The sequence below is a fragment of the Pholcus phalangioides genome, unplaced genomic scaffold, assembly GCF_987345545.1.
Source record: "Pholcus phalangioides strain wild (caught in Gottingen) unplaced genomic scaffold, Ppha-v1.0 ptg000004l_1, whole genome shotgun sequence".
NCBI classification, from domain to species: Eukaryota; Metazoa; Arthropoda; class Arachnida; order Araneae; family Pholcidae; genus Pholcus; species Pholcus phalangioides.
Window position 1 is genome coordinate 12879428 of NW_028301597.1, and position 19024 is coordinate 12898451.

General features: G+C 36.1%; 1 protein-coding gene across 4 annotated transcripts in view; it reads right to left on the reverse strand.

Moving 5' to 3' along the window:
* Positions 1-12208: 12208 nt before the first annotated feature.
* Positions 12209-19024, reverse strand: part of LOC149086558 (glutamine--fructose-6-phosphate aminotransferase [isomerizing] 2-like) — a 222453-nt gene continuing 215637 nt past the window's right edge. For all 4 annotated transcript variants that reach the window (XM_089256034.1, XM_089256032.1, XM_089256033.1 and 1 more), the window contains one exon: positions 12209-12608. In XM_089256034.1, the coding sequence (XP_089112160.1) occupies positions 12564-12608 (45 nt within the window). In that variant the 3' untranslated portion in view covers positions 12209-12563. The remainder of the gene's footprint in view (positions 12609-19024) is intronic.

A 19024-nucleotide genomic window follows, 5' to 3' on the forward strand; every position in this document is an offset into this window, starting at 1 on the left:
GAATATCTGTTGTTTAAATTTTGTTGGCTGGGCTATGCCCTCACATCCCGTAGGCTGGGATTTTAGGCGGGCCCAAGTAGGAGGTGGATTTAAGGACGGGCGTCGCGCAAAACCCGAACATTACACTTTTTTCTAATTTAAGGGGTCCAGTATTTACTTTTGTCGCATCTGCCCCCCCCCCTTTCCGGACTGTGATGTTTTGTTAGACTATTTTGTGTCCAGTCTCTCGAATTCCCACTGCTCTGTAATCCTGGATATGCATCGGATGGACTGATGTTTCATGGGAATATTTTTCACCATATCACTATTTTTTTTTTGCTTCTGTCCCGCTCATTTAACAGAACTGCGATGTTTGTCATGTTTTTTCCTGACAATTTCCACTTGATGTTAAGCACTTGCTGTCATTTCTGTTCAGTGCTTCCATGTGCCATGTATGCATGTTTTCTTTCAGGTGGCAAAGGAGCTGAAGCGAGTGATTGGCAACCGAGAACCCACGGGTCCATCTGCGGATGGATTGGTGGGGACGGGCTGCCGGAGGGGGACGGACGTTCGGTTCCGTTCTGTTGCTCCTTTGAGCGATGAGTGGCGGACGGGGGTGTTCTCTCGTGGACAAGAGAGCCGAGAACCTCGGAATGTTTTTGCTGGGTCGGAGATCTGGCGGGCGGTCCACCTGTGCTCCTTCTTGACCATCGGAGGTTTCCGGGAGCTTCCCGGAGTGTGGCTGCTTGGGATGGAGTGGGGTCCCGGCGGGACGGACCCGGTGGCTTTGGCCCGGATGTCAGGAGAGTTCTCCCAGCATGGCCCAGCCGCAAGGTAATCCGCTTATATCCCTCAAGGGACGGAGCGGGGGCCATGTTTGGTGTTATGCCCCCCCCCCCCAAGCAAAACTTTTCACGGGCTCTTCTGTAGTTAATTTACAGCTTGAAAACCCCCAAAGAATTATGGTAATTGTACCAGACCCGTTCCCATGTCAGCCTTTCCCTTGTGGGGTCAAATGCCGAACTTGGAAATTGGGCGTCGACATCTGCACAACAATTTTACGGAATTTAAGATTTGAACTTGAAAGTTATTGACAACATTCCCAGTTTAAACGACAGCGGATGGCTTTTCTACCGTTAATTACACAAAAGAAAGCAAAAAAAAAAATGTCCTTTAGATAAAAGCAAACTTACGTGGGGTAGAATCTAGTTGAATCAGTATGTCACTATGAAATCCTTTGAACTTTGAAAAAAAACAAATCTTGAGCATTTTTTGTTTTTTGCTCACATAGGAGCGTTTTATTATTCCACAATAGTAGAGCAAATTTGTGATTATTACTATTTGGCATAAATAGTTCAATCTTACACGAACGGCAAGGAATGGTTCGATTCTCTACCTGTAGCTGGTCATCCGACAGAGATGAACGGAAAAAAACTTACACACCATAGGAGGTCCAGCAGTACAACAGAAACGATTTTTTTCCCCCTTCATATGGTAGGTACACTGCATATCTATTCAAGGAACAGCCAGGCTGCACACTTGTGTATGCTATCAGCGGCTCTCTTTTCGCTGAGTAGTAAAAAGACCGACAGCTATAATATTGTTAATTGAACGCATGTGTTGCATAGGTCTGCAAAACGATTTTTTCCTCTCCCTATAGAAATATATTTGGTTCCGAGGAGAAAAGAAGCTACATCCCGCCGTTCGCAATTCCCATATTTCCCCGCGGGCATCGGTGCCGGCTCTGATTTTGAACAACACAACGCAAATAACATGGGTATATGAATACAAGAAATGTGGGAAGAAAATGACAAGGACATTTGGTTAATGGTGTCCTTTTTTAAGCAAAATTCTGTTTTGTCAACACTAGGGAATAATGAGCAAGCCAGACGTCCGGAAAAGTGTGCAGACTTCTCAAACATGAATCCATTGGTGCCTTAGGCCGGGACCTGACTACGGCGCGGTTGCAGGCGGTTGAGGTTGGGGGGAAGGCATCAGTTTTATTCTGTCAACGCACAGATCAGTGGCGGATCATGATTTTGGGAGGCCCCAGGCGCAACCTGATCTGGAGGCCCCCCTATCAGGGGCGGATTAAAGGTAGGGGCTGTCAACCCCCCCCCCCCCCCCGAGAGCAGAAAAATTAAATGGAAAAAAAAAATGTTTTCTACATTTTTGACTGAATAACAAACCAAGAAAATAAATTTGCTTAAAAAAGGGAGAAAATTCAGAATTTCCTCCAAAAAAAATCAGAACCGTCCTGAAAAATTGAACACATGGTCACAACCACCACCCCCACCCACAAATTTGTGTTTATCCACCACTGCACCCTTTTGGCCCTAATAAGAACGAGATGGTTCACTAAAATGAACAATATTATGAAAATCATAACCTTTTTTTTATTTTTGCATCACCAAAACCATAAACACAAAAATAAGATAAGGAAATATGATGATATTCTCTGGTACTAGATGAAAAATAATCACACTCCCATTAAAAAAAAAAAAAACCAGTAAAATTCTGCATCATATTTTTAGTAATCTAAGATGTCCATCCTGGTGCCTTCAGCCACACGGCAAAAATGGAGATCCGTCATAGTTTTAGTAATTTAATATTACTGATTAATAAAGATTTGATAATATCTCAAATATAATATATTTGATTTGATATAAAGATACTGACAATATTTAATAGAAAAACATTTCTTCAATAGAGGGAATAGAGGGAAGAAATTATATCAGAGTAAATATAAGAATTATATTTTTAATGGAAGAAATTAGTTCAGAATGAATTAAAATTATTGTCAATGAAAGAAATTTAAAAATTTTTTTTTAGAAATTATTTTTTATTTGTTTTAAACGTTTTTTGTTTATAAATTTGTTTTATAAATTATTCTATTTTATTTTTACTATTATTATATTAATTATTACTATTTTCTCTTTCAGCCACCTCGTTGGGCACTCTGCCTGTTGTGGCCTTTGCCTTTGTATTATATGTATTCAGAGTGAATAAAAATCTTCTATATTATGCCCCCCCCCCCGCTTCGTTTAATAACGAAAAATGCCACAGTATAACATTGTGGCCCGTGTACTTTATAAAATGTTTCAATATGGCCTGCTATGCCTCAAAGGTTGAAGATCCCTGCAGTAGACTCTCGCTAATCCGGTACGTATTAGACCACGGTGTGCCAGATTTTACCGAAATTTCTGGATTAACTTTGAAGAAACCCATTGAAATAATATATGAAATTTCGTGCAAAGACATAGTCAGGACTTGATCAGCAATTAAGAAATATTAGAACGTGTTAAGGGGTTAGGGCATCAGGAGAAAAGTGACACCACACCACCTAAATATCCTGGACGTGCTGGATTAGAGCACGACCGAATTTCTCGAGAGACTACTGTAGTTGAATTGAAATGCTCAAATAAAAATTTATCAGATAATTTATATATTTTTAGTTTTGCTTACCGTTATTTTTGGAGATTCTGCAATCTAAATCCTAAAGGAAATCTTGAGGATCGGCATGAAAATTTTTTTCATTACCATAACACACATTAACAATAAACACTTTTCGGTCTGACACAAAGATGTTGTCTACCCAAGCCTCCTTGACCAATCCAAAAATGTAGCTCTTTTTTTTAGAAAGAAGGAAATGAAACCCCCTTGATTTCTTTCAGCCGGGGAGGGAGTGTTAAAAGAGAAACAGAAAAATCACGTGATTCAGAATGCATGTCATTCAGCATTCATTTCAAACCCCACTTTTTTTTGTCATATGGTCGTATGGTTCCAGTCATAGATTGCAAATGTATATGTTGTTTGAACCAGCTTATAGTATTTCATTCAAACAAGTGGGAGACAAAATCAAAATAAGAGCTCTACTACATTCATTTTAATTAGTACGAGTGTCTCTTCCTGTCGATGTCGCAGCTTGCCATCTTGCCATCCATTATACTGTATACAAAAGCTTACACCAAAGCTGTCGTATTATCGGCGCCCATAAAAGCATTTAATACTGTGGAATGAGACATCTGTTTATGCCTTCACACCAATTTTCATTTCGGACAGACATTAGGACCTGCTGTTCTCACCCCTCCTCCTGCTTGTGCCCTTAGGGAAATACTGTTTGAAAATGACCCTCCCTGAATGATCGCTTTACAATGTCTCTTCTCTGTTTGTCGGGGAAGAACTGGCCCTTGAGAGCTACGTCTTGTAAATTGTTCTTTTCTTTCAGTTCCCGTTTTTCTTCCATAACTCTTATACCTACAGTATACATTAAAAAAAAAAAAATGGAGAGCAGATACTGTACTTAGTTCAAGAGATTTGTTGATGCGCATGTAAATTCATATGTAGGATGAAGCACACAACTATTTGGAGGCCCCCTGCTCTGCCGAGGCCTCATGCGCCTGTGCGGTAATCCGCCACTGGCACAGATACAACTGCAACCGCTGAGGGCAGTTTTTTCAACCGAGAAAATCCACATTTTTTTGGACGGTTGGGGTAACCGGAAAGCTGCCATCATGTATTGGAAAGGTTTGAACACCCTGATGACTATTCGGCTGGACCTGCGGTTGCTGTCTTCCATTGTCTATTAAGTGGTTTGACAAGGAGGGTGATGGGATTTCGGATGCACTGGACAAAGGAATTGCTCTCCTTCTCAGGTTGCCATGAAAATGAGGGGAAAAGACAAATTCGAAGAACTGTATTGTGAAGTTCTATTCGACAGAAGCTAATTCTTTGTTTGGCGCTTTTGCACTGATAACAATTAAAAAAAACCAATGACGAAAAAATTAAATTTTTCTAACTAGTGAAATTTTTTTGCTTTCCTACATGAGCATACATTAAAACTCTGTTATAAGTAACATGATTATGCTGTTAAAACCGAGACATATATTTTAAAATACTTGAATGAAATGCATTGGATCCCAATTATAACGTTTTAGCAAAAAAAACAATTAGTACCTCACTCAAAAAGTACAAATTACCACGGGCCCAACCATTTCTTATAAATTCATAAAAAATTACTAGAAGTAAAAATAATTAGACATCTGAAGGAATAAATTTTTATATTTGCAAATTCCATATAAAACTTTTGAAACATTTATTAAAAGCATAATTTTAAATGGGGGGGGGGGGATATGTCCCTGACAGCTGCATTGTGTGTGTTTTGCTTTCATTATTGTCTTTTTGGTATTTATTTTTGTATCGAATATGAATGTGGCTGTATCTGTTTTTGGAATTAAAAAAAAACCATATAGACCAGCGGTTCTCAACCGGTGCTCCAAGGAGCCCTAATAGCTCCGTGTGAACTCCCAGGGTCTCCGCGGCCACTCGAGGAAAATTAAAAAACCAGTAAATTTGAAGAAAAAAAAATTATTTTTGAATAATATATAAAAAATAAGTCAGTAACTTTGATGAAAAATGAAAAATAAGTGTACGGGGCTCCGCCATAGAAATTATATACTGGGAAGGGCTCCGTCCCGTGGGTCAAAAAAGGTTGAGAACCGTTGATCTAGACAAAACGTTGTATGCGGGTAATATCGAGTGCATTAAGACAATTTTCACACCTAACGTTCTTTTCAAGCAGTTTTTGATTTACATACACACACAAAGCCACAACTAGGGAGAACGGGTCCACTGTACCGAGTGCTGAACTAGAGGGGGTGCCGAATTACCCCTTTAACACCACTCCTTCTAACCTTTCCTTATACGGGGACGCCAAAAGCTTGCTAGCTCCAGTTAAAAAAGTATCCAGCTGCGGCCCTGTATGTACCTTAAACCTTGCAACATACATACTGATGAACAGGACCACAACGACATGCGTGGTCAGCCGGGACAAGCACGCATTTTGGCACCCCCTTTCAATATTGAGGGAGAGATGAAAGGATAACATTTGCGTATCCCTCTGGCTCGGAGAATCAGTCAGTGCCGTCTTAACGCATGGGCCCACCAGGGCATGACCCGGAGGCCTCACAAAAATGAGAACCGGTTGAAATTTTCTAGGATTTACCAGGTTGGGTCATCGAAAAACCACTTGGCCCGGGGGCCCATGATAGTCTTTAGACAGCCCTGGTATCATTCCCTCCTGCTTTTCCCTAGTTGCGGCCCTGGTGCTGTATGTACAGAGTGTTAAACGAGCCTGGATAGCAAGTTCGGAGGGCGGCAAATTTTAGTAATTCATGGTCAGGAACTTTAAATTATATCGCGAAAAAGGCAGAGCAATTCGAATAGCCAGCACGTGGCAAAGCCATAAATCTGTGTCTGCAAACGGATTTAGCAAGAAGTATTTAAATGATTTCGTAAGAAGGACACTACGTTCCCTTCGTGTCATCGCACCATCTGGAGAAAATCATCATCTGATAACTGATCGGGAAAAATGGTAAACAAAGTGTTTATGAAGTTTTTCATTATTATGTTCTTTGTGTTCATCAGAACGAATCCGCTAATGATCCATTGATGGATGTTGGATGTTCTTAGTATAATTATAAAGCGTTATATCATGACTGAATAAATTAAAAAAAATTAAATTAAAATATATGGTCCAGTGGTTGTCAATTTTTTTTTTTTCTGCCCAATGGCCCTTTGCACCATATTTGCTGGCCCCCCCAACTTTTCTCCAGGACCTTCTACCCTCATCCAAGAGCGAGACCCTTTCTCCTTATTGAATTGAATTTAATCAAAGAGAAATTTATTGCACAAATATCTATTAAAATGTTGGCCGCTGGCACTCCCTGGCACAGGTGCGGATCCAAAAGGGAAGGGGGGATCGATCCCTCGCTAACACCGAACAGTACGTCTGTGTATAATATACATGTATGAGACGTTAACCTCATGAAAATAATTGATGAGTGCTTCTTTTTAACCCATTTTTGACTAACGTTGCGTTTGTGCGATGCTTTGTATAATATTCTTTTCAGATATTTGTCACATAAAAGTTTTCATGAAATGAACTAAAAGGTCTAATGAGTGTTTTATCAGTGTTTTTTAAAATTTGTTCACAATGAAATTTGATTTTTTTTAAGAGTTTTTGAAACATGAAATTCTCAAATTTCATTCCGATTTTCTATCTGAATTTTTTTTCTGATCATCAACAGAAATAATTTTTTTTGTCATATGGGGTTCCCAAAATTATAATTATCATGATTAATTTCCATTAATTAGAAATTTAGTTAATTGGAAATTTACTTTAATTACAAAGAGAAACGTGCTAAATTCATGTCTAATTTTTTGAAACTTCAAAAATATGTTAATTGAATAGCCAGTCATCATATATAAAAAATTGTGCGATTTGGTCACGAATTGTAAGAGTGGTCAAAAATGGGTCAACTCTCTTTTGGGTTGTCTTTCTTCAACTCCGAATTCATTTCAAACGGCAAATATTGTTACAGAAAATTAAATAATTTAATTACCTGAAAATTTTCATTGGTATATACAGTAAAACCTCTCTTTTGCGGACGCCGACAGGACTAAAAAATTCGTCCGTGAAAGAGAAGGTGACCGTTAATCAGGAGTTTAAAATACATACTTTTATATATTATACAACTGTAAATTATTATTTGGCCGTAAAAGAGGGGGTGACCGACCACATCTGGGGGGGGGGGGGGGGGGTCCATTAAAAGGGATTTTACAATGCAACTTATGAGCACGAATTTGCATGATAATAGCCAACTTCAGCTTGGCGAAAATAATTTACCCAATTCAGAGATGTCACGTAACATTAAAAAATAAAAAAAACCCCGGTTGTTAACAGCAGTGTGTGTTCCACGCTAAATTTCACGGTAGCTGATAAGATCAACCGCACCAGCCGAACCGTAGTGTGCCGGTAGCCTTATGGTCCGAAATAGGGCCAGGCATCAGCTTAAAATTCTGATTCAATGAATTCATAGGTTCTCCGTGGGTGAGGGGGGTGGATGGTGGCTTTTACCGTTGGCAGTGCGGAAAAGTAATGAAAAAAAAAACCCACGCAAATTAAAATAAATATAGTGATATAATTAAAATACTTTTTTTCAATTACTTAAATTCCTTTCCTTTCCCATTGCACAACATGATGTATAATTTGTGTATGCGTGTATGTCCAGAAAAGAGATGCACGAGTCATTTTTGTCGCAATTTTCATGGTGCATGTGATCAGTGTTTGATCTCGTTCATCGAATCATCTTTTCTTTCACGCACAAGAATCATCGTTGAGATTTGTCTTCTGTAAATATAGAATGCTGAAATGATTATTCACATGGTCGATGGACTTATACGTTGTCGCTTCGCTTGGTATTCAGTTTTGAATGCTGAAATTGACGGCATTGACATCGTTAGCTGCTAATATAGCACGTGCACTGAGCCACTGATGATTTTTGTAATTCCGCGCGATATTTGGGAAAACCTTTTGAATCAATTCGTCTTTGGTTGATGTCGTCTTAGAAAAGTTTGTTGGCAATGTGATACATTGTGTAGATCTGTCAATTGCCATCTTCCCATTCCCAATATCCAGCAATTGTTTTGCGAAACGTTCGGCGGATGCATCATTTTGTAGTTGAACACGCATATTGGTTTTCAATGTCAATTTCTTTACATGTTGCCATAAAACTGATGATTTGAGACACACATTAAGTTCATCAGCGGGTGTTGAACGTGGTATGACTTTGTTCAACAGAGTTTGTCGAAAATCACCAGACAATAAAATGAGTGCTCCACCAAAGGGCTGTCCATTTCCCCTCAAATCTTGCAAGTGCTTCCAATGCTTTTTTGTGAGCCATTGTGCATTCGTCCTATATGATAAGTTCACATGTTTGGAGAACTTTGCCCATTCTGGAATTTTTGGTGACATTGCATGTTCGCATCTCAGTGGTTTGCAAATTCAACGGCAGTTTCAGTGCTGAATGCACTGTTCGACCACCATCCAAAAGTGTTGCCGCAATTCCAGATGATGCAATTGCCAGTGGAATTTCGAAATAAAACATATAAATCACTGTTCTCTAGCACCCGCTACACAAATTTTATACCGCCCCTCAACAGATCCTTTTTCACGAGAGCGAAAGGGAAAAGTTTCCGGAAAAAAAGAAAATTCTGTGAAATTTTAATTTTATGTAATATTTTATACCGCCCCTAAAGAGATAGGCATTCTATAGAATGCCTAGGCAAAGTATAGAATAAAACCGGTATTTCATACTTTGCCTGAAACGACCAGGCATTGTATAGAATGCCTGGTCGTTTCATACTATATATGTGTGTGTGTGTGAAAGGCCAAACACAGAATTTAGGTACAGAAAAATAAGCCAAATTTTTCTTTTTCCAACCAGGGACTTCTAAAGTGTCTGGATTAGGGTATCTAAATTTGGGAGGTCCAACTATATGAAGATATTTATCAACATGTGCATTAAAACTGACAATTATTTTTGTAATCAATATATTTCATTAAAATTTTCCACTCGTATATAATGTAAATACATGCACCAACAAAGGCAAGAATGTACCCATCGTAAATATATAATCTTGTTATCTAAAAATTTATCAAGAAAGCACACACGTCTCACAAAATGAGACTTACTTTTTAAAAAGAATTTTTTCTCGAATTGAATGTGTTAATTTATTATTACAGGGGAAACTAAAAAAAAATTGTTTTTTGTGTGAGATTAAAGCCATGTAATCAAACATAGATTGCTCATACTGAAAATGTATATTGCTTCTATAAACTGCATTAACACTAGGACTAAGCTGGTCATTTTGACCTACTCATACCATTTTCAGTAATATTGCCAGTTTTTTCGAAAATGACTGATCAATTGGACTGCCAATGTTATATACACTTTCATTGCATGTACAGCAAATATTTAGCTAAATAATGCCATCAAATTTTTTCTAATACAGATGTTCTCACTTCGGTTAATTGAAAGCATCCTTACTGATCAATTAATGATAAAATAAAAAAACTATAATTAGGCCAAAAATATTACAATGAGAATCACAGAATCAGGCCTAAAAGCTAGTAGAAATGTGACCACTTGATGATTGGTTCACTTCATTAATACTTGCTGAAAAACTGAAGCTGAATATTACTATCTTGGTAAGTATAATAATGAAAGATAAAAAGAAAATTTCGCATTAAATTTAACAAGATTTTGTTATGAAAAGGGTAAAAATGCTTGATAAAACAAAGATGTTACATTGAGTGTTTTTACCAGGGTAAGAAAAAGGGAAAAATTCATCCATCAGACTCAATGCACTGAAATGTTAAAATATTCCCCAGACTGATCATAATCTCTTGGAAATATGTGATCATCACATTCCATACGCTGTATTGTTTCAGCTTCAAGCATGTTCTCCACCAGACGAGCTCTATGCAGTCGGGCATTATCATCCTGGAAAACAAAGGAATCTCCAATGGCTCCAGCGCAAGGGATGACATGAGGTCGCAGTATCTCGTCTGCATACCTTCGGGCCGTCAAAGTGCCATTCCGAATGATATGCAGGTCCGTACGTCCACCTATGCTGATTCCACCCCATACCATCCAACCAGCTCGTCTGTATTGTGACCCTTCACGAACGAATGCGGGGTTATTTCGAGTGCCCCTGTCCCTCCATACCAGAACACGTCGGGTGTCACACTCCAGACTGAATCGGGACTCGTCTGTAAACAGCAATTGGCTCCAATCATGTTGCTCCCAATCTCGATGTTCAGCAGCCCATCTTCTTCGGGCCGCACGGTGGCGTGGGGTCAACGGAATGCAGACCATTGGCCTACATGCATAGAGCCCTCCCTCACGAAGCCGATTACGTACTGTTTGGCTGGACACCCTTCGTCCTGTTGCCAAGAGCAACCGTCTTTGCAGCTGCGTAGCATTCTTTGTTCTGTTTCGACAAGCTGTTAACCGTATATACTGGTCATCAGTTGCTGTAGTGGCACGTGACCGACCTTGCCCTGGTCGACGTCTAACATTTCCTGTTTCTTGGTATCAATTCCACAGCCTTGCAACAACACTTCTGGCGACTCCAACAGCGTCCGCGACACTACGTTGTGTTTGCCCGGATTCCAGTCTGCCTATAACACACCATGCCATGGATTCCGGTAAATCACGTTGTTGAGACATCCTCAAGTCACCGTGGTCTCAAAAAAAAAATACTGCGCAATCGAATTTCACAGTTACGGCAGTGAAACAGATGTTTCTGCAACATCCCGATTTCTGCCCTTATCTCCTTTTTCTGGTTTTTGACGTCATGAACTTTGATTTACATATGAAGTTTTCTTCCGTTTCCTGCTAGGCTTTAAATTATGGATGATTCATTTTATGTTACTTATCGGTATACATCTTTGCGTAATTTTATTAAAACCATGTGCTCCCCTAATTGTTTTGAGCAGTGTACTTGGACTCCAAAATGAAAAAATTTTCAAACTAATGTGTTTTACAACGAAACGAAGTATGATGTTGATCAAATGTATCGAAAGCAGTCCGCCCAAGTACCTGTATGCAGATTGCCAGTGCACGTTTGCTATGATGTTTGACTTGGCCTCAAATGCTGCAAAAGAACTGGAAAACTTTCTTGTTGAAATTAGATTAAGCGCTTACAGAACCTCATTTGTTCAGATATCAGAATTTTACAGACCAAAAATGCTATTGTATCAGGAAAAAGACCTCTATAGATCAGGAAAACCAAGCGATACATTTTCAATGGGTAAGAAATCTGAGGAAATTGCATTTTTATTGTAGCAAAAAGGTATTATAAAAAGTGTTGAACAAATGCAGCTACAGTTATGATGTTTAGAATGTAAATAATTTTTTGTTATCCATTGAGGAATTTATTCGTTAAATATTAAAAAATGAAATTGAATTATGAAATTTCAGTAAAAAAATTTTATTTCTCATATTTTATGTAGCTCACTTATACTCATACGTATATTCAAACATTGATAAATTATGAAATGAAAATTTATCTCCTGTCATTTTGACTGATCAGTCTGTTTTGGTAGAGCAAACCATTGATCCGTCTGGTGCACAGAACTGAAAACCTTTTGTTGTTCCCTTATTTCTAATGATTCAAAACACATTCCCCAGAGGTGAGCTTGTCTTTGCAATAAAGTGATTCCTGTGACCGTCGTCTCCCATGCTTCAAATAGTTGTCATGTTTGATAAAACATTTCACAACTTTCATTTTTTTTTCACACTTCAGATTTTACCTCGTACATGCTTAGTACGGATGTGCAAAAAGTTTATATCAATCCTCAGCAAAATAATAGAACTCAAAATAAAGTGAAATGTTTATTCTCTCATAAAATTCTAAAGAAACCAAACAAAAAAATTCTTATTTTTCCTTCATTGATTTTTTTGAAAAAATATTTTTTTATAAAGATTAAAACACCTCTCATTCACGCCATTAAAGTTTTCTTACTTACAAATTTGAACATACATATTCTATATACTTGTATATACACATGCACCTGTACAATTGAATCAGATTTTTTTTTTAAATTTCAAAACAAGTGAGGAAAAACCCTTAAAAACAAAAATCTTCAAAAGAAAAAAAATTGGAATGTCACAAACACCTGGCTGTTTTCTCTTTGCAAAGTAAAGAAACTGATCTTCCTTAATACTTGGAATTTCTCACTCCACAGTCACAGATTTGGCCAAATTACGTGGACAGTCCACCTATTTATTTACCATAAAACAAATTCAATTATTAAAGAAATAAAACAACAAATATAAACATGTTTTTCACAAGCAAACCCTTTTTGCCCCCAGGCCTCTGTGCATAATGGATTCAGTGATAATCATATCTAGTACTATAATTTAACATATATAACCACAATATATAACACCAATTCACAATAGCTGACTTTAATGAGCTCCAATCTGTTTTATCCAACCTTAATTTCGATATTATAATTATTGGGGATTTAAATATACATTTTTACAAACAGTATTAACGTCCATGATTACCTGAACTGTAAGCTGATATGGTTTTAAGTGCCTGATAAATGAACCTACTAGAGAGATACATCCACATGCATCAATTTTTTTTTTAAATCACAAAATAACCCATCCACTATTTCTTCTGGAATACTTATTAATAACCTAACTGATCATTTTCCCATAGTTATGAAATTGAGCCATGACAATTCCAAGCTCAAAAATTTCTGATTGCTGGATAAAAATTTACAGTAATCAATAAAAATATGCTTTCTAATTCTCTAAATAATTATAAATACAATTGAAGGGATGGGATAATGCTAGTATTGATATGCAGTGCCCGAGTAGCATGGTGGTAAGATGCTCATCTACCATTGTGAAGGTTGTTGTCAGAGTCTCAGGTTCGAACCCAAAGGAGGATATAGATAAGATATTTTCCCTAACTCACTCGAGGCGACCACAGATCGACAGCGCCTTCACTTCCAACCCATCTCACTAATGGCAGTAAATTGCAATATAGCGATATGGCCAGAGTTGGTGTTTGGAGAAGTAGTATTGATATGAAATATAAAATTTTTGCATTTGTATTGAACTAAAAATAATTTCAAACATTGCAATAGAAGAACACATAAATTTAATAACAATAACAAACAAATTGCTACATATGGTTAGTAGAAAAACTATAAAAAATGCAGAAATATCCTCTTGACAGAATCTACAGAACAGTATCAATGCACAGCCACTGAGCTTAAAATGTATATTAAAATTAGTTAAAAATGAATATTACAAGCAACGGTTTATGAAATGTGATACAAATAAAAAGAAATGGGAGTTTGTTAACAGTATTGTGAAAAACCAAAATAAAGCTATTGTTCTGCCAGATTCTGCTGATACTCTAGAACCTGCAAATCAATTCAACCTTCACTTTGATCATATAAGCCACAATATGTATATTTGGTAACAATGACGATTTTAAAAAATACCTTGTGCCTACCATAAATTTCTTTGACTTTTTTGACGTAGTCTATCTTTAGGTATATAATACTTTAAATTCTTTCTCTAAAACTAATTCGTATGATTACGATGGAATTAATATATATTTGATTAAAGAGTTTGCTGCAAATAATGTCACATTTATCACAAATATCATAAATACCTCTATTCAACATGCTGCATTTCCTGAATCACTGAAACGAGCCACTATTACTTTTTTTTTAAAGGTGGTGATAAAAATTCTCTGCTGAATTATAGGCCCATCTTAATTGTACCAGTTTTATCTAAACTTATTGAAAAAATTCTTTTAATTTGAATACATAATTTTTTGTATTCTATACATTTTTTGCTAAAAACCAATTTAATTTTATAAAAGGGTGAGGTGCTGAAAATGAGCTTTTGGCCTTTTCAAAATTTATTTATAATGGCATTAGCAAGAGAAAATTTACTGCTGCAATATTTTTAGATATTTTGAAGGCTTTTGACAATGTGAACCACTATATTACAATTCAAAAACTCAATTCAGCTGGTATTCTGGGTCATATTTTAAATTGGTTCACCTCATATTTATCTAATAAAGAGTCAAAATACAGAATAATTTGAGTAATTATTTTTATATATATAATCATTAATGAAAATTATAAATAGCAAAGGACCAAATATAGATCCTTGTGGAACTCCTGCTTCCTTTGCTATATATAATTTTATATTATATACTGGGGGGGCTCTGCCCCCCTGCCACCTTTGGCGGCCAACCCCCCCCCCCCACTTCTCTCCCGGACATATCTTGTTTATTTCGTCCCACTTCATCAGCATGCTATGGAAAAGGGGAAAGGGACGTGTGAAAGCACCAGCCTACTAAAAAAGCGAATTTTAATGAAAATAATAATAAAGCAACAAAAAACAAATGAGATTCATCAAGTATCCCCAGAAAACTTCCCCATGGGGGTCCCCAGATTCAATTCGCTGAATTTCAGTGGTGCCCCACACTGGATATATCTTGGGCTACCGATGTGTTGCAAATTTTACAATGTTAAACCACAAAAATCAATGAGATCCATTCAGGGGCACCGAATTACAACCTGCCAACATTTTCATGAAGCCCTGACCTGCAAGCTTGTTCCGACTTGCAAGATGTTGCTTGATAGTTTACAAATTTTTAATTTCACAGATTTGATGAGTTTTGGTAAAAAAAATAAGAAATTTCAAAAGTTTGATACGAAAAGTAATCGAAAGCCCAACAATATTTATGTTGGTATATCTAGCAACTAGGACATAGAATTCAAGGCTTTAAAAAAACAAGGATTATTTTTTTTGTATAATCAGGGAAACCCTATAGTGTCACATTGTAATGCATTTCTTGCAGTATAATACTTTGAATGTCTGTAAGAGAAAAGTCTTTTTTAACAAAAAAAAGTTATTTGACACATTTACATGAAATTTTGACTCTGGAATGAGTTGGCCAGAGGTTATGTCCTGTTATTCTGCTGCAACCGTATTCAACTTGTTTATGCCAAATATATTGCTGCTTTGTTTGTTTTACATTGTGAACATTGTAAACTTTTAAGATTTACTTTTTTTCTGTAATTGGTTTAATATTTGCAAAAGGAATCAACAATATGTTGAACTCAATCTTCAAATTGTACTGTTTATAAAAATAAGTTTTACTTTTTTTATATGAAAAGAAATTTCAACTATCTATCCAGTGGTCTTCAACTTATCAAACATTATGAGAAAAAAATAGAACTCCCCACGAAGCCCATGGGCGAACAATTTTGGCAATTCACAACAGCTTAATTCGGTGTACAATGGGCCAACAGAAACACAAACATGGGGCCAAAATAAATGAAACAATTACTTTGAAAATATTTCTTCAGTTTAAGGTAGTCAGGGCCAGTGCCGTCTTAATGTATGGGCCCAGGGATCTCAAATGCAGAAAGGGCCTCGTGACAATCGGATCTGGTCAAACAGCCAGACTGGCAAAATGTGGGGACCATGGTTGCGCTATGGGTTTTGATTGTAATTCTGCACCACAACTAATTTGATTAACATAAGCTTGTTGAGTGATCACTAGGGCTCGGATTTTTATGCCCTAAAGATGAAACGTCGTTGCCAATAGGTAAAAAAACCTGAATTTACCTATCAGCAATGACGTTTCATCTTTAGGGGCATAAATATCTGAGCACTAGTGATCTTAATGAAGCACTTAAAAATTGTCTTAATGAAGTCCAGCAAATAGAGTTAAAAAATTTTACGGCATGGCCATTTATGTTATGATTGTGTGTATGAAACAATGCTCACAACCATATTTAGAAGAAAAAAATAATAAGAAATGTCTTTCATTTTGAAAGTTGAGAGCTATAAGAAAGGGGCAAAAGGCATGATTTTTCAGAAAAAAAAAAATTAAGCAATTTTTAAGCAACGTAAGAGCATTTCATAGGGGTGGCAAAATTAGAAATGCCTAGAACAGCGAGAGCCTAAAGTCCATCTCTGTTTAGAGGGCCCAAGATAACCAGCCCCTTATAAATATGCAACCAAATAAAACTTCATCTGAAAAAATGACCTAGTTCTGCATGATTTTCATGCAGGATGAAATAAATTTTGAAATCGTCGAAATCTTTCCGTTAAAAAAGGTACATTAAAAATTTATCAACGTATGGTTTAAACTCTTTGAAAGTAAAATGCAAGGACTATTCAAGCACTTTTATAGGCAAAATCGAAAAATTCAAGGACATTCATATTGTGGTTGATAAAAATTGTGATCTTCTCAAAAAATGAAATTGGATTTTTTATATTTATATTCAATATTTACAAATTAGAGTTTAAATGCTAATTTTTAAAAATACATAAATTTTATAACAATTGAAGGGTTGGGGAAGGGAATGGTTTCAGTTAAAAAAAAAATATATATTTTTGCAGTTTTTTATAGCTTGGAACAGTCTCTCGACAACGTAAAACACCAGAAGCAAAAACAAAAATGCTTTCAGTGTACTGTAGTAAAGGAAGAAAGATATGGCATGGGAGGGGGGAAAATGATTTTAGTCACAGTGTGCAGATGGAAAAAGCGATCAGAGTCTACCACATGCGCAGTAGAAAAAGAATTTGTGACATGTGAAAGCGATACCATATTTCTGAAGAAAAATTTTGTTTTACGGACTTGAAACCATTTTTCTCCTGACCCTTCAATTATAGTTCTCATTTCAACTTGTAGACAATATTAAGTTCTAGAGATCATGCTTTAAAAAAATTTAATTTGGTATACAAATGACATTCGCAAGCAGAAATCATGTGTTTCAAGCGGTATTGAAATTTGCCTTCCATGAAAAAAAATCAGAAAGTGGTGTGACCATATGTCCTTTATTTCCTGGGACATTCTCATATTTTCATGTAATTTTGGCCATTCTGGCTTTTTCATAAAAATGTCCCATTATTTCCTGTATTTTCAAGAAAGCTTTATTGAATTTTTATTATCTATAAAATTAAATAAGTATCAAAATTATTTTTCCAATGCTATATTATAATTATGACTTTAAATATGAATATTCATCTCACATATTCGTCATGTTAATGTTTTTTTTTTTGTCCCATAGAATTCATTCAAATCCACTTCAATGCAATGGTACTTCATGTTATACCGATGGTTATTTTTTTGACAATTTTAGCAATAATTGGGGACATTGCTTACCTTTGCATCAGTTTTGGTGACAATTGGTGATTTTACTGTATATTTATTGAGAATATATGGTCAACATAATATGCAACTGACATTCATTAATTGAAATAAAATAAATGAAATAGAAATATAAAAATTATTAAAATATATTAAATATTAAAATATTTTGAAGCAATTTCTCAAGTGCAGTATTTTGCTACCAGATTTCAGGCAAACATTTTTAAGTCCAGAAAAATCTATCGCGGGTATGCGTGGCCATTTGTCTTGTTTTAAATGGTCTTGTACCTCATCGTTTTTACTCTACTCATTTTCGCCCCAGGGGAACATGGGTTATAGGTGGATTTGATTGAAGGGGGACAAAAATTGATGGAAGAAATTCACACAAAAAAATTTTCAAGCACTTATTTAGTTAGCACTTCAAAATGATTATTTTTTCAAGGACTGCAATAATTCTTCAAGGACTTTTAAAGACTTAAAAATGAACTTTTTTCAAGGACTATATGAACCCTGTAACATTTCAGGGCAATAAAAAATCAATTACAACACAAGGAAATTAAAAATCTTTGTTGCACCATGTATAAATCTGTATGAAAACGTGATTCAAATAATAGAAAAAATCTGAAACCACTAATTATACTGAATATGTCACTTTTTTTAATAACTAGCTTGATTAAAAGTTTGACTGTGTGAATCGCTGTTATTTTACTCTGTTTCCACTAGTCACCTCGTCAAGATACCATTTGCACATCCTTCATTGAAGCCTTTTGTGCATAACAGTTTTGATGAAAATTCAAAAACAAAAAATATTACAGTTTTATTGATCAGTATATAATCTGATTAAAACAGCAACGTAAAATAATGATCCTGCAGTAAACATTTACATGCACATAGTGCGTACGTGTATGCGTACCCTAAAAAAATTTGACTTGATAGTGAAAGAAAGAAACACATTTTGGCAAAAAAAGTCAATTTTTAAAAAACAATGTTTAAAAAAGATGTCATTTGGCTAACACTTTACGAATTCGGTGATAAATTTGCCAATATAGTGGTCAAATTTATTACATAACAAAACAAAGTTATAACATAAATCTTCACAAAAAAGAAAAAGCACCAATCATGAAAGATGAACAAACTTGTCTTCTAACAGGATTGAAAACTTCAATTCGTTTTTCAAAAACTCTGTAACCCTGTGCTGAGGAAGAATTAGTTTCATTGGTGGTTTGGCACGTAACTGACCCATTAGAAAACTGACACGTCACAAAATTCTAAAACATAACATTGTTAATATTAGTCTGATCCTAAAACTGGAAACACTTTTCCCATATTAGTTTTTCCTAAGGAATCACATGTGTAATTGGGTTTGATCATTTTTGTCGCACCACGGTCATTTTCTGCACACGAGGGCTAATTAGACAGGGACCTACAATTTATTGCCAATTCCGAACGGCAGACTTGTTTTTTATACTCATCGACAGGTTGGTGCGCTAAC